We start from the raw sequence: 21185 nt of genomic DNA, 5'->3' as shown, positions 1-21185 counted from the left end.
TGTTAGTCCTTCTCTTTGTTTTCTTTTCCCCTTGGCTAGATTGAACCTATTAAATAGCTGAACAGAACCATTATTCTCACATTCAAAAGCTTTCCCACAGGTGGCTTATGGGGTCGTTTGTTCCCCTGGAGAAGTTGTTCCTGAACTGGATAGTGCTCCTAGATCGAACACTAGTGATGCTGCTGTCCTTCTTTTCCCCAATGATATTGTTCCTGTTGCTAAAACAAGTACAAAAAAGGCTCATTCTGCAGATTTTAAGGGTTCACTAAAGCTGGGAATTGACTTAGAGGCACTTCCAAAGAAAAGGGAACATAAATCTAACAAGTTGATGAACCCTGATGAAGGCTATGACCTCTCTTGGCTATATGCAGAGAGGCAAAAATATGTCGTGTAAGGGTCCTTGGGAATGGACACAATCTTTCAGCTGCCTCTAAAGTTCCCTCAAAAATGAGAAGAATGCAGCAATTGTTAAATATTGAGCCAGGTGCAGGTGAGAGCACTGTTGCTCGGGATGAGGAAGCTCCAGTCCTTGTTGATATTGCCGGGAAAAATCAAAGCTCCTGGTAGTGGGGAAAGATGAGCAATTATAACAATGCCGTATTAGAGGTATAATCGTAATTTTTGCAGTATAATCTGATTATGTTAATTGGTACAGTGCTATATTTTTATTATCTTTTCTTAATTAGAAAGCCTTTTTTTTTCCCTTCAATTAAAATACTGAAGTATATCAGAAAGTTTCTATTGAACATTTCTGATACAATAGTCAAACAGTACTGGAACTGCTTCTGCTGCTATTATTATTATTATTATTATTATTAGGTAGTAGTAGTAGTAGTATAGTAGTAGTAGTAAAACTGAAGTAGTTTAAAAAGCTCCGCTGAATTTTGTGGTTACAGTAATTAGATAATGTTGACACGTTTTTTCTTACTTTTTTGTAATACTACGTGGTTTAATCTTTGTGCCCTTTTTCTAAAATTTTTATGTACTCATGTATTTTCTTAATAATTTTCAGGATGCTGGAGTGCTCGCTGAAGGATTAGTTGGACTTAGAATAAAGGCCTGGTGGCCATTTGATGAGATGTGAGCACTCTAGACATTCACTAGCAATACTTTATTTCTGTCTTGGTTGAGCATGTTATTTGTCAATCCTCATCTCCTTCTTTCACTTGTGACTGCTGTTCCTTCAGTGATGGCTGGCTGCTGCTGTTGTTCCAATAATGGTCTACAGCAGTAATGGTTGTTTATGTCATTTTATTGCTATTCCTGATCGTTTGTTTTACAGGTTCTATGATGGCCTAATTCAATCTTACAACCCTCTAACGAAAAAGCGCAAGGTGAGGTGACTATCAGTCTTTGAAAGTTTTTCCCTTTCAGTTTGCAGTCATTGACAATTGTTTCACTTTTTAAATTGCTGCTGTCAGGACATGGTAATTCTTCCTTACAAAGACAGCCTTCTGTTATTCAGTTGGTATCTGCAACAATTTGATTTGGATGGCAATCGGGTATGTGTTTAATTTTTGGTGAAAATAGGGAGTTCCGTCTCCATCTGTAGTTTCCAAAATGTTAAATCTCAAATTGTTCATTTCACAGGTCAATCAAGGGCTTACTGTTTATGGGAATAAAGGAAGCACAGATCAGCATGCGTAAGTTATTTTTTGATAAAGTAATGCCACTATTACTTTTACATGTTGGTGACATGATTATTCCTGATGCATGTTATTGTCTAATTTCGATATAGCTACAAACAACATCTTAGAGAGGGTGTGCACAACATCTTCGTAACATTCATTGAAGTGCTTTGTGAGAGTCCACCTGGTCATGATTGGGAGCTTGAACCTAGTGTTACCTGTGGTGACTATCTGTTTGGAATGCTTCAAGTTAATTTACAATAAGAGCTACTAATATTTACCTTTAAGAAGATTCTAGCAATAGTCGAAGTTGTTATGTCTATTGTTTCTGAAGTTTAAGATCTCACACTTCTCTTGGAAAGGAGACATGAGTACAGTGGATGATTTACTTATAGTCACTCGGTTGTTTTCTGCAATTGATCTCTTTTAGATATGGTGAACTTTTGTAGGGAATGGGCTATGCTCTATATGCCAATGATCGTGAGTCTATAAGTCACCGTTGAAGAAGTGACCCCTAGATCAGTGGGGGCTCTTATAGCATTGTATGAGCGAGCAGTTGAGATATTCGCCTCATTAGTTAATATTAATGCCTATCATCAACCTGGTAAATAGTTTACCTCATAATGCTTATTTAAATTAGATGGTTGCTATATGTTCTGGGCTTATTGCTGTTGAGAATATGTGTGGCCTTCTGAGTCAAGAAATTAAATCAATTCGTCCAACTGGCTTTTTTTTTCTTGGCCCCGATGTGCGACTGAAATTCTTAGGTGTCGAAGCTGGGAAAAAGGCAGCAGCAGAAGTATTTGCTCATCATAAACGGGTTCTGGCTGTACTCAGTGAGGCCAGGTATCTTACTATAACAAGCTTGTCTAAGATGGAAACTATCAGCTCTTAAGGAACGGGGAACACTTAAAGAAACTATTGAGTGGGGGGTGGTAGAAACATGGATAAGAAGAAAGCAAGCTCGTAGGCATTGCAGATGATGGACAGAAAGAGATCCGCATTGAAAGGGCAGATGAATTTGGCCGAATAGTAAGTTTTCAACGAAAAAAAGATATTAATCATAAAGCCTTGTAATACTAAATTGTCCATTATAATTTCTTTTGCCTCTGAGAAAGAAATGCCAATTCATTACTTTGATGTTTTTATGCCAATCTTCTTGTTTTGAATGTTTGCAACAGTTAACCCCAAAGGAAGCGAAGCTTTCCGATTGCTTTCCCATAAATTTCATGGAAAAGGGCCTGGCAAAATGAAGCAAGAGAAGCGCATGAAGCAATACCAGGAAGAGTTGAAGTTGAAGCAGATGAAGAATTCAGACACGCCTTCTTTGTCTGCATAGAGGATGAGGGAAGCTCAAGCTCAAATGAAGACACCTTATCTTGCGCTTAGTGGTCATGTTAAGCCTGGGTATGTTTTCCTGTGTTAAAAAATCAAGTTACTAGTTCTTTATTCATTGGCATTTAAGTACATAGCATTTTAGATTAATAAGATGTCAATGTGGAGTGTCTTGTTCCATGACCAAAGTGCTTGACTGTCTTTTCGCTTTGCTGCTTCAAATTTTCTATTTATCCCAAATCCCTCAGAGCTTGGGCTCTGCTGAGGAGATGTTTCTGTTTGCTAATGTACAGCTCCATGGATCACTGCCTGGATGACTCTTTCCAGATTATATTTCCCCAGACGTTTGAGGGAATCTCCAGTTTCAAGACTCGCGAATTTGTTAACTTAAAAATCATAGCCTATGACCATGCATTATAGATCAACCTATAGATGTCTCCATCTTTATGCTTAAAAGGCGGCACCTTAATAGAAATTTGAGTTGTCTGAGTTGATTGATGATAAACAATCTATATCTGAGAAGACAATCAGACACCATCTAATAAGTGTAAGCTGGACTTCATGCAATGTCTATTTACCATGGTAATTGAATGATAAAATAATGATTAGATTTTTGTTACTTTCTGCCTGTTTATTTAATTGTTTTTTTTTTTCGTTTTTCTTCTGGGGTGTTTCCAGTCAAAACAGTGATCCAAGAATGAAGTCAGATCCACCATTGAGAAGGATCCCGGGAGCTTAACGCCCATTGCTTGGAGATAGGAAGGTCAGTGTCGACCCAAGTTTGTTGCTTTTTCATCTCTAAATATAGAGCGCAAAGAACAAATAGAGAAAGCAGGGGAGAAAGAACGAATGAGAAAAGAAAAACAAGAGAGGGAAAAAAAGAGAAGCTGAGGGGAAAGCTGGCAGCAGAACATGATCATCTATCGACTGGAGTCCAAGATAAGGGAATTACGGCAAGTCAACAAAAGTTTAATCATGCAGTACACACAATTGATTCTCTGTAGTCAACATGATTCCAACAATCTGGACATTTGTTGTTCTGCATAGCATGCTGTGGAAGAGAAAGATGAGTTTTTAACACCGGCAAATGAGGAAGAGTCAATTGTATCATCTGAACCTATTGTTGATGCTGAAAGCAAGGTGGCTAATAGTTATATAGATGCAGAAGTACTTTTTCTCAACTCTTTTGCTTTTATTGCTTTAATGTGACTGCAAACCCTTAGATTTCTCTGGTTAAATCTGGTGCAATCATAAGCAAGTATTATGTCGTAGATGCTTTTTGCTTACCACAAGTACTGCCTTTGCAATGAAGCGATATGCATGAAATTTTTGTTCTCATACCAAACTTTGATTTCAGTCAATCATAGCAGCAAAAATGTTATGGCTTGGCGGAAGTGAATGTCTGATAGAAATCGTGTTGGCCATAGAAATTATAGTCGTCCTCATCACCTTCATTAATGGACTCCTCTTGTCTCGTGTTTTTATGTAATATGATCCCATTCGATGCTTGGGGTATCTCTGCTTTCTCTGACATCATTCCTTGCAGATGAATTGGTTAAGCATACTCCTTTTCTGCCATTGGCAGTGTATGAAACATAATTCACATGTCATGGAAAATTCTGTTAGATTTAACTCAGCATGAAAAAATATATTCTGATTACACTTTTGACTTCTAATAGAAAATGCAGCTTTTTTCTCAAAATTTGGCAAGAACAATCTGATTTCTCAGTGTAATTTCCATCAAGTAGATACAATAGGTTTGAGAATGAATATCTTTACTCGAGGTGTCTACATGACTGCATCTTACTTTTCTTCCTCTTGCCCAATGCAGAGCATTTTATTTTTATGGAGTTTCTGAAGTTCTTGTGGGTTTGAATTTGAAATGATCTCAGATATCTCACTTTAGCTGGCTTTTCCAGAACTCGTGAATGATTGTTTTATTACTTGTACGGAGATGACGCATCTGAGAATGCTGACGAACTGTCAAAGGAAGAGTTGGGTCAACTTGTTGCTTCTCGTTGGACAGGGAAAAGACAGGGAAGGAAAGCGGGAAGACTTTGCAAGAGATAATAATAATGAGGAACAAAGTAGGGAGATCCCAAAAGACACGCGTGATGGTATTGATGATATATATGCGTTAGAAACTGCTGACAGCGAAAAGAATGAGTATGATAATGTGGAAGATGCATTTGATGAAGATTCTGCAGTGAACGATCATTATGATTTCAGTTCTCATTACAAAGATGGATCAGTTAGTGACTCAGACGATGAATTAGACTTTGAAGGTTCGCTTTTACGGCTTCCTGTGAATTTGAATATCCTATTTTAAATCGAGAAATTATTCAGTAGTATGAGCGCGCCACGTCATCTGCTGACGTGGTGCGCATCTACCACTCAGATATCGACACATGTCTGTAGGTGGTTAAGACTTCTGTTTTCATATTTACTTTTTAAGAATCTTTCATTTATTCTTGAGTTGTTTATGCTCATAATTCATTGAAATTCATGATGGACAGACTATAATTTGCTCGAGGAAGTGAAGAGGGTGACTGAAGCAGCTCACAGAACAAGAACTAAATTAAGTGTGCATCCTTATTTTAAGTTGCCGTTTCCCCTCCGAAACCTCCGGCGTGCAGCTGCTAGTAGGAGAACGAAACTCTTGTTCCTTCCAAGTGGACTGTCAAAAAGGGGCCGAAATCAGTCTCGATATGAGCAAAGGTGTGATGTCAGAATCTTGACCTTAGAGTGGACTATATATACTATGCTATCGATTTTGTAAGATGGCTACAAGTTCTGCACAATAGGTGTAGATGATTTTTGTGGTAGGCTTTATGCATTCTTCTTCTTCTATTTATCAGTTACTTCCTTTTTTTGAGTGGGGTCATTCTCTTGGCTGGGGTATACAACATTATATCAGCTGGGTCCTTCTGAAGGCATTAAATATTTATCTTTAAAACCTGATCTTGCTCTAGGGATTTAGTGATAACAATGTCAGTATTTACTCTACCTATGATGATGTGATCTCCTTCTCATCTTTTTTCTCCTTAAGTCAATAATCAAGCTATCTGATGATAAAAGATGTATTATCGAAGGTTAAGATCAGCTCTTCTATCTCTATGTCTCTGAATCTTCATTATATGGGTTTATATCTGGATCACAGTTGCAACTCCTAAGAATATTTGGAATCAATCATTCAACTAAGAAAATGCTATCAAGAAGTGATTCCTTCTATGCAATTACATTCATCGATCAGGAACATTTCTTAAACAAGCATGGTTGAACTTATCTAACTTGCTTATTTAGGTTTTAATCTCATTTGCAAGTTATTTTATTGCCATGAGATTAGGAAGTGCAAGACTTATCAGGTGTTGACTCTTTGGTCACGCTTTGGATATACAAATTAAAAGTGTCCGTAAATGTCAGTTTTTTTTTAGAAATGATTCTCATTGAATTTTGTAAGTATTTTTTCGGTCTACTTGAGCTTGACATTCCCATCCTTTTGGCTAATACTTCCGCCTTTATCAGCCCTCTTCTTTAAATATGTTTTTGCTTAAGAAGATTTATAGTGCAGATGTGATTTTGGAATAGTTTTGTAGTTTCTCATCTATGAACTGTGCTTTTTTAAATGTTTCAGGAAGAAATTTATTTCATGGACGATTGAATGGCGCTTTCACTCGACAGATGTGTTATCATGTGACCATGGGTGAGTCGTAGTTAAGCTTGATGAAAGCTGATCTGCAGTACCTATGTTCACCTCTAGAGATGAGAATTAATTTGTGCTACTGTCCATTCCAAAAAGCAATGATACCATGTTCAGTGGTTGAGGATGGTTTTTATTGCAGAATACATGAGGTTGTGGCCCTTCATCTTGATGCAGAAAGTCTTGTCTGAGGAGACTGTTTCAGAAAGTCTTGTCTGAGGACTGTTTCAGGTCATCCCGAGACTGACACTGATCAGTAAATTCAAGGCAGGGGAGTGATAATATATGGAAATCACAATTCTTTCATGGGATTGGAAGCGTTAGGTGCTTTGCAGATGGTGGCTTAAATTCTTTTCTTGTAGACTTTGACTATGGATAGTGAGTAATGAAACTACAAAGATAGGGACGAATCGACAAATTAAGACACCTCTGTGTAAAGCTTTTGTCATAGAAAATGAGATTATAGTGTTAGTTGATGTACATTCGTCATACTCAAATGTTGCAGGTGCTAGATTAGCATAAAAATGAGTTAGTGTGGGCGTTTAACCAGAGTGAGGTTGCTGAGTGGCTCTGTCCAATACATCACCTTTAGATCAAGTCAAATGGTGCATTTACCTTTCTTTTCTTCGATTGCCTTGTTCTATCTCTCCAAGCTTTTAGAAGCTTTTAGAAGGTTCTTCTGTATGAGACTAAAAGCTTGTATCATATATATCGTATCATCAAAATATCACAATTTTTCTATGTCAATAAGGGTTCATTTGCTAGTTGTAGTGTGATGAATTTTTTGCATAGTGAGCAATACCAGCAATCATGAAAAGCCATTGTTAAAACTTTGCCAAGCTTTCAAAAGGACAAAGGGGAAATGCGCATATAGTTTGCCTAATTTGTGCATAATTTCTTATAGATTAATATTAATCGAAATCAAGACCATGAGACTGTAGAGTGTAGAGTTTTATCTCTTCAAGCACAGAAACATACTTGGTGAAATTGAGTTTTACTATGATGACCAATCAAAGGAAAAAATGGGTATGGAGACTACTAATGAGATTTAACCAGCTGAATTGAGAGCGTAAAGGACCAAAGTGAACAGACTTATAACTTATTAAACCAACATCTCGTCAGAGTTGAATAATGTTGCGTCTTCTTGCCCACATTATCATGCGAAATCGAAGCAGTGTATTTGCTATGACACTGGTATTCTGTAATCGAGGGCCAAAAAAAACTTGAACACAGCATTTCGATGTTTGAATAACAAACTTTTCAAGATATCTTCCAACAAATACAAACAGTGAGAATTAAAAACCACCATATTCTTTATAACAATAATTAAAAATTGAAGATTGTTTTGATTTCCAAAACTAACTGAAAGTTAACTAATGTCGATTTTGTTTGTATATCTACAAACACTCAAAAGCTGTAGAAATTCTTTAGATCCTCTTTCTTGGCATACCAGCTTGGTATAATATAAATAATAGCTGCTGCACTAGATATGGGGCTCCTCTTGCAAAATTAGAGGATAAAAACAGAGGAGAATACGTTCAGCACTTGAAAAGGAACAACAGTAATGCATTTGAACTAAACCTGATAAGTAAACTTTATACACAGCAGGTCTACATAGACGAACCTGCTCAAAACACGTCTTTCAACCTCAATAGAAGAAAGATAAAATGTCGTCAACCAAGTTATACAGTTTTTTACTCTTCCTCCAGCTTTACCATTAAAATTCCAGCCGATAAGAGAATAACCATTGAAAAACATTCAGATTGTGCAGTTTGATGTCACTGTCAATGCTTATATCAGCTTGTCTATCATCAACGAGTCCACCCATCTCCTGCATCTAAGTTGATTTTGCTGGAAGTACTATGTTGATGTCTGTCCTGCTTCTATAGAACAAGTAAACTAACATAATTAAGGATGTCTACAATACATACAGAAACATAAAACAATGAACTTGCATCATTACCTCTAACACGATAGCCCAAAACCCGATCAACATGAAAAGCAGAAAAGTGTCAAATGAATTAAGATGGATTCTAAGATTGATCACCAGAATCAAACAACAAAGTTGGTCATAAGTAGATTTACCTGCTGAAATTCACTCTGGCGGTGCCGCTTATGCACATTGGTGTGTCATTCACATGACGGTCTCTTTTCTTTGGCTTTACGGGTGGGGTTTTCAACTCTCCAGAAACCTTCTGCACCACAAAATCAATTTTTAATATATCATCAAGCCTCAATTAAAAGGACTTTCCCTGTGCCTTTGCACGTGGAAACCATCAACTTAGAACTACCAACCAAAATATATCCAGGGCTCCTCTCCTGGGGACAGATCTGGCTTACCTTCCAATGGCTGAACTTCAGGTGTTACAACAGAATTCCCTCCACTCAAAGACCTCTTGCTTGGAAAATGGGAGCCACCAAGCATTTGAGATACTTTTTCCGTGCTAGACAATGTCTCGGATCTTGACCCACAAATTTTCATCCGAGCTCGGTTCAAACTGGAATCGAGATGGCTTATTAGCTCAACTGAATCACTTTTCGAGCGGCACTTAGGACATTGCAATTTCCCTAGTGGAATCCGCTGGAAATGGAAAACCATAAAATGAGACAACTAAATTATCTCAATCAAGTACGATAAGACAAATGACAGCAATTAACACATCTAACTCAAGGCAAGACCCCTCAAATAGCTATGAACTACCTTGAGAGGAGGATCAAGGCATATACGTTCCATCCCCAAAACTCAGCAGAACCTCAACACAGCATCTAATTCTCTTTATCCCAAGACATAAGCTCGTGCTGCGAGACACAAGCATGAAGTGTGAGGCACGTGTCAATCATAGCTAACGAAAAAACAGAAAGGAAACGGTTAACTAGTTACCAAATCGACCAGGTCCCATGAATGGTTCAGCTTCATCTGTCACACCACCTTGCTGCTGCTCCTGAAATTTTTCATGTGAAAAAGCGAAAAAATCAGTTGCCTCAAAGATTTTACTCTACGAGAACGACAGCTAGCTGTTAATTTTGTGATCCTGGCTAGATAGATAAAAGAACGACTCTGTTTTAAGAAATTGGAGTGTTGAAAGAAGACGTTCTACTCATGGCATCAGTCTCCATTTCAGCAGCTGACAGCAACCTATTTAAACAGTGTCCAGATATTTTGCAAACCAAGAGCTCATTGCCAGGATCCATAACAGTTTTCTCTGCACGTCTCATCACAGACTGAAAGAAAAGACGATGATGAAGGAAACCTCATTAGGAAAGACATTCCTGCACGACACATATAAATTGGATATACTAAAGAGACTTGTCATTGTTAGCAATTAAAGTATTTTACCCTGAACATTTCCAGTCTTCTCACAAACAAAGACATCGCCAATTTGATGATAAGAACACGTTTCTCCTGAACAAACATGGTCCAGAACCAATGCATCAGTGAACCCATTGCTGCTTTTCCACAAAGACACTTGATCAGCAACTGTCTTGTCAAGAATTATCCAATCATCATTCACCTTCAGAAGCAAACATGCATGTGAAATTAAAAGGATGAACCCACGAGTCCTTGAGCAAACCAGAAACATATGCGGTACCACTTGGAATAATCCCTGAGGAAAGTAACTCTAGTAAAGCATGTTGATCATAATTGCTAGGTCAAGAATAATAGTGTAGTAATGCTAGTCAGGATTAAATCTCAAGCAAAAAAGCCTTTACAAATAAGAGCCACTAAAGCAGCAACCATCAAGTCTTTTTCCTTTGACCAGTTTCCATAACTTCATTACGGTTGTAACGAAAAAATGAAGAGGATCAACCAGGATATTATTAGTATAAAGCTAAGGAACTAAATGTGAAAGTCACATCAGAAGACACCAAGTGCACTTCTACCCAACAATCTTCTTTCTGGAAGAAATCCAGTCAACGTTTGAACAAGCTATAGCACTGGCACCAATTTATACAAAATTCCAACAAATCTAACCTTTGACCTGTAATATCATCACAATGAAGAATCCTTACAAAAAGCAAGCTCCATCTACCTGTGAAGGAAGAGGTGCCTGGCTTCTCTTTGCAGCTTGCATTTGGATACTACATTGTTCCTGGCGTAGTCTCTGAGACCTCCAAGGCTACTGAATTCTGTTCTTTATCATATTTCTGAGTGTCAGGACTGTTCTTAAGTACTGGGGACAAAAGCCTCGAGCTAAAGCTTGCCATGTAAGCTCGAGACTGAAAAACTTCTACAAACTCCAGAATTTAACAGCCGATTCATCTCGATCCAGGAGCAAATAATACATTCCTCAGGGATATCTATGAGCTCAAGACAAGGGATTTTGTACAACTCGCATTATGCAAAACCTGAAGAGATGGACCAAGACAGGCTAAGTCAAAGAATTTTGGTGAGAGAGATTGAAAAGGCCTCCATGCACCAGCTTCTAGTAAGATGTGGATGCTTCTGACAACTTCATATCTGTACAAAAGAATTTTCCTTGACAGAAAGGTATAGCTGACAAAATTGCTGCCAATCCCAGAGTATCCCCTTCCTCAACCGTTGATCCCGGAGCAAATGCTCCTATCTAGAAGTCGTACAGAAGATGAATCAGATTGCCTAGTCGAAAGTTATGTTTATGAATTTCCTATCACAAGTTAAACAAGATGGGCTATAAAATAGATTTCACCTATTTTTTAGTTCATGGACGAAAAACCAATATATTTTGAAGCCTAATGAAGGCAATAAAATGGCCCAGGAACATAAACTGGAACCTGGCCCTATATTTGCTACTGTAGTAAATGTTATGCGAGGATTACAGATCCTACTGATAATATAGTTGTCTTTGGCTCAGAAGAAAGGAAGAAACCAAAAAGAAAAGATATCGGCAAAGCGTTAGATGCGGCGAGTTCATCGTGATCCATCAGCCAAAAGAGCCCATTTAGCATGTGTCCCACTGTTTGATCATTCTCATTACACCTCTCATGTAAGTGAAGGGAGATAGAGCTCCATGCGATGAATATGTTCATTGTTAATCAAAATATGCAAATAACTTTCACATAACTAAGATCAAAATCATTAGATGTCACCAGGGAATCAATTAGAAATTAGAGGCATCTAATAATCAAATGAGAAGTATGAGTGAGATCTTAAGCATAGTGCCCCATGGTAATGACAGAACGGATTAAGCACTGTTTGCAAAGCCCAAGGACAGATTCAGAGGAGTAAGCAAACAAGAGGCTCAACAATATTTGTTTTGAGTGGGACTAGCATGTGGAAAGAAAATGAGATCCATCACAATTATCATCACATTAAGAGGTTACTCTGTCAAGAACTTGCATGTTGTCTAAAAGTCACTTTGGGGAGTTTAAGAAAGCAAGAGCAATTAGTTTTCAAATAAAGAAATGACTGTTGATGGGATGCAAACCTGTTTCCTCACGGTGAGTATGAGGCCTCTTTTCAGTTCTTCGCTGTAAGGTTCACCTTCCACCAGAATGACAAAGGCATAAATGCCTTGTCCTTTCACCTAGAGACAAAAACATGATTTGTTAGCATTTAAAGCAAGTGCAATGAAAATTTTATCATCAATTTAGTCCTCTCTAAAGTACCTCATGCTCAACACCAACAACCGCAGCTTCCGCACATTTGGGATGCGAGACAAGAGCAGATTCAACTTCTGCTGTTCCAATCCGGTGTCCACTGCAGAGGCAAGTGAAGCATCATCAGATAACTAGTCCAGAATTCAAGGCACTGGGTGCTTTAAGAAGGAAAAGAATTGGTCTTTCGAAGTTTCTCAACAAAAACAAAGCCACATTGTATGAGCACATAAAAAATGTTTGAATGAAGGTACCAAAAGAGAAGATCTTGAGAAATTCATGTAGCACCTGACATTGATGACATCATCAACTCTACCAGTCAGCCAGTCGTAACCATCCTTGTCCCTGAATGGGTTGAGCGAATTAAAAAATAAGGAAATCAAATTGCACAGCTTATGCTGCAAAAAATATAACCATAACTACACCTTCCAAAGATATAGAAGCGCAAGATTATCATTCAAGTTAAGGAATTGTATAAACATCCCTAGTAAGAACCCAGGCATAATGCAAGTACCTCAAGCAATAATTTAATAGTTGTATCAACTAACCTGCTGCAGCCATCACCAGTAAAATAGTATCCTGGGAATGGTTGAAGTATGTTGTTTCGTATTGCTCATGATCACCATAGACTGTACAAAATGCCCCAGGCCAGGAACTTTTAATGCACAGGTATCCACTACACTCACCTTCAATTTCAACCCCCTTTTCATCCACTATGACAGGCTGCACAAAACAAATGTGGAAATTAGTCGGAGAGACACCTTGTGAAAGGCTCTTAAGTTGTTCAAAAGTCAAAGGGAATGAAAGAGTTTAGAGACCTGAACCCCAAAGAAAAGAAAAGTAGCAGATCCAGGTTTCTGTGGCCAGGCACCAGATAATGGTGTGATCTGCAGGGAAGGTAAGCATCACTGGAATCAGACTGAGACCATAAAGTGGATATTGTGGGCATTCTTTGTAAAAATTCTAACATGATAAACCCAAACAAATAACAAAATGTACCATGAAGCCACCAGTTTCAGTTTGCCACCAAGTGTCAGATATAGGGCACTCTGAATCCCCGACTACATTGAAAAACCACCTGAAGAAATGTACACAGGTTTATGGATCTACTGAAACATTATCTACATTAGAAAGTTAGGATAAAGCTCAGTACCTCCACGCACTTGGATTGATAGGCTCGCCAACACTTCCTAGGACCCACAATGATTTGCGTGAATACTTACCAAATAAGCTTCCAATTCAATGAGTTACTTTCACACGGCCAGGTGTTCCAATCATTATATCGACCCCTCTCCTCGATTGGCTCTCCTGAGCATGATAAGGAGCTCCACCATACAAACAACATGATGTTAAGCCCACTGCTCCACCATTAACTTCAAAATCAGAAAACACCTAAAATAATAGAGTAAACAATGTCGGACATCTATCTCTGTAAAAAGATGAGATTATTTCTATAAGCTTGATTCCAATACCTGCTTGGCCAATTCCCTAGTAGGTAAAAGCACCAAAACACTTGGTGGCCTACCACATCCTGTCTTCCTTGAGGTTTTTGCAGGCCCATTCGTCAGAGATTCCAAAATGGGCAAGACAAAAGCTAGAGTTTTGCCCTGGTACAATTCACACAGTGAACAAGGTGATAATCAGTGCTCAAAAATTAAAACCCATCAACTACAGCAATGAGCAACCAGTTCGAAAACTCATGTTCCTAGCAGCCAATCATCTTTAAAAAACTTGAAATGCAACTGCGGCCAAACAGTCTTCACGCCACTTTTGGTTTTTTTATGTCAAATAACACCAATGAACTAATGTACAGATGACTCTGCCACAAACTAGAAAACTTATATAGCTGTAGGTTTTTTGGTCGAATTACCAGCTGTAGGTTCGAATGCCTGAAAAGATCGGTCGGAATTTGACTTTTGCAATGACAATCGGGCGAAATACGGGGATTTAGGACCAGAAATGCACGAAAGACATTTCACGAACCAAGTGCACTTTGCTACACTCTACACCATGATTGCTCTGTCGTGCTGTTAATTAAAACAATATTCACCAAGCTCATACATCAACCATTCACTACTCATAGAGCAGATAAAACCTGCTTCTCTTTTCATATATGTCAGCTTCGTGACCCTTTTCCGCATCACACACTATCATTACTCCAACATCCAGACCATTCACTTCTCTAAATTGTCAGTTAATTAGCAGATTTCAAACAAGCACGCGACCATCAACATGTCAATCCTGTGAAATTCAAATAAAAAGATGTTCATACCTGACCAGTGCAGGCACGGCCGACCAAATCAGTCCCATCGTGGACGATATCAAACGTCATGGTCTGAATGGGAAACAGCGCCTCGATACCATTGTCCTTCAACTTCAACCTCAAGCTGTCCGAGATCTTGAAATTCAACACAGCGTTGGGTTTCTCCTCCTGAGCCACCTTATTATTGCCGTCGCTCAACCTCGCCTTCTTCTTTTTCTTCTTCTTCCCCTTCAAGTTCTCGGGGTCAACCAGCTCGGAGCTGGTCTCGCTCTTGTCTTCCTCGTCGTCCTCGCGCAGCTCCAGCGCCTTCCTCTTCTTCTCCTTCTTCGCATCCCCTGATGCTCCGGGAGCTTCGGCTGTTTGGATTCGGAGCCTTTACTGCCGCTCTTCTTTTCCTTCTTGTGCTTCTTGTCCGACTCTGCCGAAGACGCGAAGCCGCCATCGAGCAATTTGGAGTTCTTCGGGGTTGAGCTGAATCGGGCACAACTATCGAAGGCATCGATGAAGCTGTCCGGAACCACGAGAGGAGTTTAGGTTACGGGAGGGGAGGGAAGGGGGTGGTTTTGTCCTTCTCTTCTCTTCTCCTCCTGTGCTCGATCTCCGCGTTGAAAATAGTCGAAGGCGGAGGCGAGGGCGAGGGGGCTCGGGAACCAGCTGCACCGCCGGGGCTCTCGAGGGGGCAATGTGTCGGCGGCGGATGACCGGCGATGCTTTTGGGAGGCGGGGAGCAGAAGAAGCACGAGGCCCTCACGTCCCGACCATCGACCTCGAGGACATAGAGTCCAAAGACCTCGGGCTACTCGGAGTCGGAGCTGATGACGCGTTCGTCGGAGGTCCAAAAGTTGCCGAGTAACCAACGCGAGCACAAACCTTGTGCTCGATCTCCACGTTGGAACAGCCGGAGGCGGAGGGGTGAGGACCCGACTGCGACCGGCGAGGCTCTTGAAGGAGGCGACGACCGGCGAGGCTTTTGGGAGGCAGAGGCGGAGCCGGAACCGGATGAGCGGAGAAGGAAACAGACGGTCCTTCTCTGTTTGTTCTCTGCGAGGAGAGAGAGAAAAAGCCAATAAATTCAATTGAGGAGTGAGAAATTTTTTGGGCGGGAGCGTTAAAGCATTTATTGACCTGACATTGTTTCTGCCAACGAGCCGAGCCGAGCCGATCCGAGCTGAGCGGATCCTTTCATTTTCCAGCGGGTCCCACACGACAGGTGTCGACAGCTGAGTGGAACGTGCGCGCCACATCTGCGGATGACGTGGCGCGCACATACCACTGAATATTTTCTCCTCTTCTTCACTTACGGTACGATTTGATGCAAACGAGAGACAAAAGGACCTTCCTTTGCGCTGCATCAGAGAAATGCGGGGAAAGCTGAAGTGGATCACTGTGACAGGCGAACGAGGCTCATGGGTGCCTAGGGGTTTTTGCTTTTCTTCGGGCTGAACGGTATTTATCGTAGCCCAGCACTGTTTAGACTAGGCATGTGTATAAACAGTGGGAATTCCCTAACATAAGATATCAAAGAATCTCTTCGCACAGTTGAAAGTACGATCATCGCTCAGCGAGAAAAGCAGAAGCAAAAAATGACCAGGCGTCCTCTCATCCTGCCCCGCTCCCAACTTCTCCAACTTCTGGATCTCTCTCTTCCCCTCTTCTTTTTCTTTTGATCTTTTCTAATTAATTGTACAATTTCCAACAAATTTCTCTCTTCCACTCTCCTTTTTCCTTCTATTTTATATTTAATTGATGGCCACACATTTCCATTAAATGTTCTGGAAAACGCAAGAGCTTTGGCAATTTCATTCCACAATTTCTCAATTCAGATGAACTTAATATACTCTTTATGGAAGTTTAGAACTCGATGGCCGAATCACATATTCAAGGGCAAGGGAGTGGTTTAAAGAAGAAAACATATTTAGCCCTTTAACACCCCAAAAACATATTTAGCCCTGTCCCAATGCTATTTACCTAAATGAATGATTTAGATATTAACATTGATTAGGCTTGGATTCCCTAGACTAGAGTTAGGGTGTAATAATTGAACATAGATCATAAATCATTTCTCCAATTTCCCAAAAAGACCTCTTACATGCTAAAAGGAAATAATAATAAAAAAAATCCAATTTATTACATAATAAACATTTTCTGAAAAAAAAAATTTGGGGGATAAGCCCATTGTTAAAATTCCTTTATAAATGAAGAAAATCATTATAAAATGCACATATAAATTTAATTCTATTTTTTGTTTTAGGGGCCTAATTTTTCTATGCAAGAAATAGATGATTAAGTTGTCAAATTTTAGGTGTTAACATAGACCTAGACTTATTTTTTATATAAGCTGGAGCACTTCAATTCAAGACCAAGTGCTATGTATCTTAATTGCACCCAATTTCAGTTGCATTGCCTCGGGGGAATGTTCAGTATTTTAATAAAGGAGAAAAAGGAAAAAAGAAGAAGATTTGAATGTAAAAAAATTAAAAATGAAACTTCAACTCCCTATTAAATGCATTTATTGGGTACGTGAGAAGATAATGACAGAAAATTTTAAAATAGAATCACGGTGGATGTTATCTCACTCTAATTAGTGTTTTTCAAGTTGTGTCTCGTTTCCTTTTTGGGTATTTATTCACAATGCCGACTATGTAAATATTCATGACAAGGCATGTACATGCAGCAGTACTATATATACTTGTTATTTTTATGGTTTGACAATTTTCATAACACGTGTTATTAATATTTCGAAAGATTGAGTGCTTTCTATTACTTATTGAGATAACTGAGTCTCTTGATTTCTTACTCGGTATTCTTTTTGGAACAAAGAAAAGTTCCTTTTATTTGATAATATTCATTCTTATATAGGAAAATGTCTCTAACTTATGGTAAAAAAGAAGGAACACAATGGTATCATTGGAATTTTTTTGCCAGAAAATTGTACCAAAGAATATTGTTTAAGTTGCTTTTTCCATAAAAGAAATTTAATACTTGGTACTTGATAATTGATAGTGGCAAATCATGCGTGCGATAACTTGATCCTCATAAACTATTCGATGACTTTATTTTTGTTTTCCACTTATATGTCTATTCCACTTGCATGTGTGATAGTCACATTGCTCAACACCAGTTCTATTTGATTAGTGGACTCAAAGGCTATCAAAGGTCGATGATTTGCTAGTGGTGTCATAACAATTACTCGTATGAAAGAGGGGCTATCACGATAACTATACATTTTTCTTTTCATAGTTATCGGTGTATATAAAGACATTTCTAATGAAATATAATCGACAATTCATTTAATCTGTCATTATATTTATTGTTGAAAAATTATCTCGAACAAATAATATTTGAAATTAAGATGATATGATAAAGTAGATAACGTAGATAAGAGATGTTAATGAAATGTGTCATGATAATTTTTATATTTTATTTTAGTTTTGACGCTTATTATTTGAGATTTAACTTTCACTTAATATTAAGTCATATTTGTTAAGTTACTATAATGGATGCCTTTTCAATTTTGTAGAAAAGGTGCGATCAATAGTTTCGATAAGTCCATCCATATAGCCAGAAACTTCTATCAATCACACTGTAAACTATGAAAATCAATATATTCCCAAATAAATTATTTGCCTTGTATTTGGAAAAAAATTATACCATTTGTTTTTAATGATTTGAGCTATATTTGTTTAAAAATAATTGCTCATATCAATTCAAAAAAGAAGGAAGGAAAAAAATTTCTATTTTTAACAAAAAATATTTAGAGATAAATTGTTAATAACAATGAAAATGATCTCATTGATTACTTTTTCTCAAAATATTTTTTTTTATGAAAAATATATTTCAAATAATTTATTTTGGGCTAAATAACATAAATTAGAGGGAGACTTTAGAGAAATGTCAAATATTTAGAAATTGGAAATAATCCCACCAAAACATTCAATGGCATAAAAGAGCACCTAAAATTACGAAGTATTACTAAAATAGAAGGAAAAAAGACCAATGGATGTTACCAAATATCTTTTGAAAGAACATAAGAGTCAACCTCGTTCAATTGTGTCCGTTGCCTATGTTGAAAACATTTTGCACATTCATATTTAGATGAAGACTTGTAAATGAATTCAGTTACATAATTATATATATAAACATAATGCGTAAAAAGAATTTCTATGCTAACAATTGACCTAATAAAAGTTTAACATTTATTATTGAGAGACTCCATTTGGAAATTGTGAGAAATGAAGAACTTCTAAACGTGATGATTTACACCATCTTTTTTTTTTCTTCTCTTTGATCAAAGTGAAAAGAATGTTAGTTAAGTGATCTCCTTTAAAAGACAAGATTTACATTATTCTTTTTCTGATATTTCTATGATAGATAAAAATTCATCATTTCTTTAATAAACACTATTTTAAGAACGAGTCCTAGAGAATTAGTGAGACAAGCTTTAGCATCTGAAAATTCACTTTGTATGTTGGTACGGGCTTGGCCCGATAAGACTTCCGCGATAGATACGCTATCATTTCGTTTCTCCACGCTCTCATCATTACCTTCTTGCGGAGCACGCCAACTTCGGTCGCAGATGGCTCCATCTCGGCCACAGTTTCACTTCCTCTCTGTCGCATGTCACTTTCCCTAGTCAGAAACACCAAGGCGTCGCGTAGAGCTAGGGTTTCTGCGACTCCAGCCGAGGCGTCTCTTGTCTTCTTCGCGAACTTCGCGAACCCAGCCAACTGTCTTCTTCGCGAAAACGGCCATCATACCTGCGGTTGAAGTTTCCGGGGAGCTGTCGACCCACAGTCCGTTCACAATCAGGTTCCACTCTTCCGGTAAGAAAAGACTCATAGATGCCTGAGACCAAATCGCTAAGTTCCTGTTCGTTACTAGGGCCTCGTCTAGAATGGATTGCGGATTAGGCTTGCATGCTTGAAATAAAAGAGATTGCGCGAAAGTATAGCCGCCATCCATTCACCCAAATGTGCGTTAGATTCCTTCAGTCATTGCTCCTAGAAACCATTTCTCTACTTTGGTTATGTTCCACGGGATATACTGATATTTAGCCTTGGGTCTGACCAAATAACCGCATTTCTCTACTTTGACCAGTACTTGGAAGAAAAAGAAACATACTCAGACCTCGGAGCAAAACCCTCTCTCATGTCTTCAAAGCGTAAAGTTCTTGTCAAGGAGAAGCTGCCGGCGGCTAAATCGGACAATGAGCAAAAGAATAATGAGGAAAGTCCCTCGCAGCCCAAGCCTGCCCCTCCTCGACCGCAAAAATCGGCCCCGTCTTTGAAGAAGTTGAAAACAGTGCCATCCACTTCGTTGAAACAAGTTGAAGTAGAAAAGCTTGGACATGCCGGAGAGGAGTCAAAGAAGCTGGCATTCCAGAAGATATGGGGCGACGACGACGAGATAACCCTTTTGCAGGGTATAATTGATTACTGTGAGAAGGGCATGGACCCCTTCTCAAATGTTAGTGCATTTTATCATGATGTCAAGGGATTACTTCGGGAAGACTTCACGGAGAGCCAATTGGCCAACAAGGTTCGGGTTTTTAAGAAGAAGTATAGGAATAATAAGGGGAAGGGCAAGGTTGGAGAGGATCGGGTGTTTTCGAATTCTCATGAGGGGAAAATTTTTGAGTTGTCGAAGACGATTTGGGGTGTTGAGATGCGAGGCAATGCCACTAGCGGTAGAGAAGAAATTGGTGTGACTATTGAGAATAAGAAGACTGATGGTGCTGGAATGTTTGTGGCTCCCCCCTGGTCAAAGTCGGAGGCATCAAAGTCAAATGATTCACAGGAGCTTCTTGATGACATATCGCACATGTGTAGGATCGGCTTGGACGAGGGATCTTTGAATCAGGGGTTGGCATTGTTGGAGCCCTCAAAGAGGGCGGAGTTGAATGAAAGATGGAGTAAATTGTTCTGTGCTGAGATGCAGATAGTGGCGGAGAGATGCGCAGTGATTGAAGATCAGCTCAAGCTCATTTTGGAGGCCTATTATCGCTCTACTGAGAAGTAGGTTGTGGGCTTCAAGTTTTTTGATGGGTGGTATAGCATTCTAACAATGCTGTTTTGGGCACCATGGTTCTGATGACTATTTTCGATCATTTTGTATATCCTTTTTGGGCTCCAGATTTTTTGATGGGTGGCATAGTGTTCTAACAATGCCTTTAGGAGCTCTAATCTGATGTAAAGTTATATTAGACGAATTAGAAGGATGCAATTGGAAGTACTGTTATCCTTGTTCCCTCCAACATCTGTAATTTGCTGATGTTGGTTACTCACCAATTGCCGTGGTGATGGAGCTAACCTCTTTTAGGTGCTTATTAGATCCAAGAGTTACCGATTTACATTTATTTGCACCTTTTTTTGGGATGCACGAAGCTTAGCAAATTACTTATAGTCCAAGAACGGAGGACTGTCTGTTGCATATAAATCGTTTTGTTTAATTGCCATAAAGTGTGAGTGCTGCTTGTTTTTTTTGACTCTCTTATAGATTCTTGTTATGCTTGATTTGTTTGATGCAGTCTTGCATCACATGTGCTGGATGAGTACATGTGCACTTGCTTGTGACTGAATGTTTCCTGTATTGTTATAATGGTTTTCATGCTGCAGCAATTTTTATATCAATATGACTTAAATTAATCGAAACCAATTTGTGTATTTATTAGATAATTGAGCAAAGC

The 21185-nt window shown here is 38.8% G+C and overlaps 2 protein-coding genes and 1 long non-coding RNA gene across 18 annotated transcripts; 2 read left to right on the top strand and 1 right to left on the bottom strand.

Moving 5' to 3' along the window:
• Positions 1-575: 575 nt before the first annotated feature.
• Positions 576-6847, top strand: LOC104428400 (glucose-6-phosphate isomerase). 6 transcript variants are annotated; one of them, XM_018868209.2, is made up of 9 exons: positions 576-606; positions 1013-1080; positions 1283-1334; positions 1422-1502; positions 1591-1643; positions 2078-2232; positions 2396-2660; positions 2810-3035; positions 6598-6847. In XM_018868209.2, the coding sequence occupies exons 1-6, from the start codon at positions 577-579 to the stop codon at positions 2118-2120; spliced, it is 327 nt and encodes a 108-aa protein (XP_018723754.2). In that variant the 5' UTR covers position 576; the 3' UTR covers positions 2121-2232; positions 2396-2660; positions 2810-3035; positions 6598-6847. The 6 variants fall into 6 exon arrangements, with proteins under 6 accessions (XP_018723754.2, XP_039162268.1, XP_018723753.2 ...); XM_039306334.1 differs by having other exon boundaries at positions 2059-2232; XM_018868208.2 differs by lacking the exon at positions 2078-2232 and having other exon boundaries at positions 6598-6666; positions 6806-6816.
• Positions 6848-8208: 1361 nt separating this feature from the next.
• On the bottom strand, positions 8209-14934 carry LOC104428430. 11 transcript variants are annotated; one of them, XR_005548148.1, is made up of 17 exons: positions 14510-14934; positions 13710-13844; positions 13391-13629; positions 13237-13315; positions 13056-13124; positions 12786-12960; positions 12526-12582; positions 12250-12340; positions 12069-12167; positions 10695-11228; positions 10001-10175; positions 9762-9885; positions 9545-9605; positions 9365-9462; positions 9004-9244; positions 8749-8858; positions 8209-8543 (listed from the first exon to the last, which is right to left on the bottom strand). It is a non-coding gene; the product is annotated as an uncharacterized LOC104428430 (long non-coding RNA). The 11 variants fall into 11 exon arrangements; XR_005548147.1 differs by having other exon boundaries at positions 8209-8540; XR_005548149.1 differs by having other exon boundaries at positions 8209-8535.
• A 4233-nt stretch (positions 14935-19167) lies between these two features.
• Positions 19168-20947, top strand: LOC104428455 (probable transcription factor At1g11510). Its single transcript, XM_010041443.3, has 2 exons — positions 19168-19323; positions 19598-20947. The coding sequence occupies exon 2, from the start codon at positions 19649-19651 to the stop codon at positions 20516-20518; it is 870 nt and encodes a 289-aa protein (XP_010039745.2). The 5' UTR covers positions 19168-19323; positions 19598-19648; the 3' UTR covers positions 20519-20947.
• The last annotated feature ends 238 nt before the right edge of the window (positions 20948-21185 follow it).

Source organism: Eucalyptus grandis, chromosome 2, assembly GCF_016545825.1.
Source record: "Eucalyptus grandis isolate ANBG69807.140 chromosome 2, ASM1654582v1, whole genome shotgun sequence".
NCBI classification, from domain to species: Eukaryota; Viridiplantae; Streptophyta; class Magnoliopsida; order Myrtales; family Myrtaceae; genus Eucalyptus; species Eucalyptus grandis.
This window is presented reverse-complemented; position numbering and strand designations above follow the sequence as displayed.

Bases quoted from the DNA above. Each gene is read 5' to 3' on its own strand.
- LOC104428400 (XM_039306331.1), top strand. From the start codon at position 577: ATGAGCAATTATAACAATGCCGTATTAGAG. The intron at 607-1,012 runs GTATAATCGTAA...AATAATTTTCAG, and splicing joins ATAACAATGCCGTATTAGAG to GATGCTGGAGTGCTCGCTGA. The intron at 1,081-1,282 runs GTGAGCACTCTA...TTTGTTTTACAG, and splicing joins TGGTGGCCATTTGATGAGAT to GTTCTATGATGGCCTAATTC.
- LOC104428455 (XM_010041443.3), top strand. From the start codon at position 19,649: ATGTCTTCAAAGCGTAAAGTTCTTGTCAAGGAGAAGCTGCCGGCGGCT.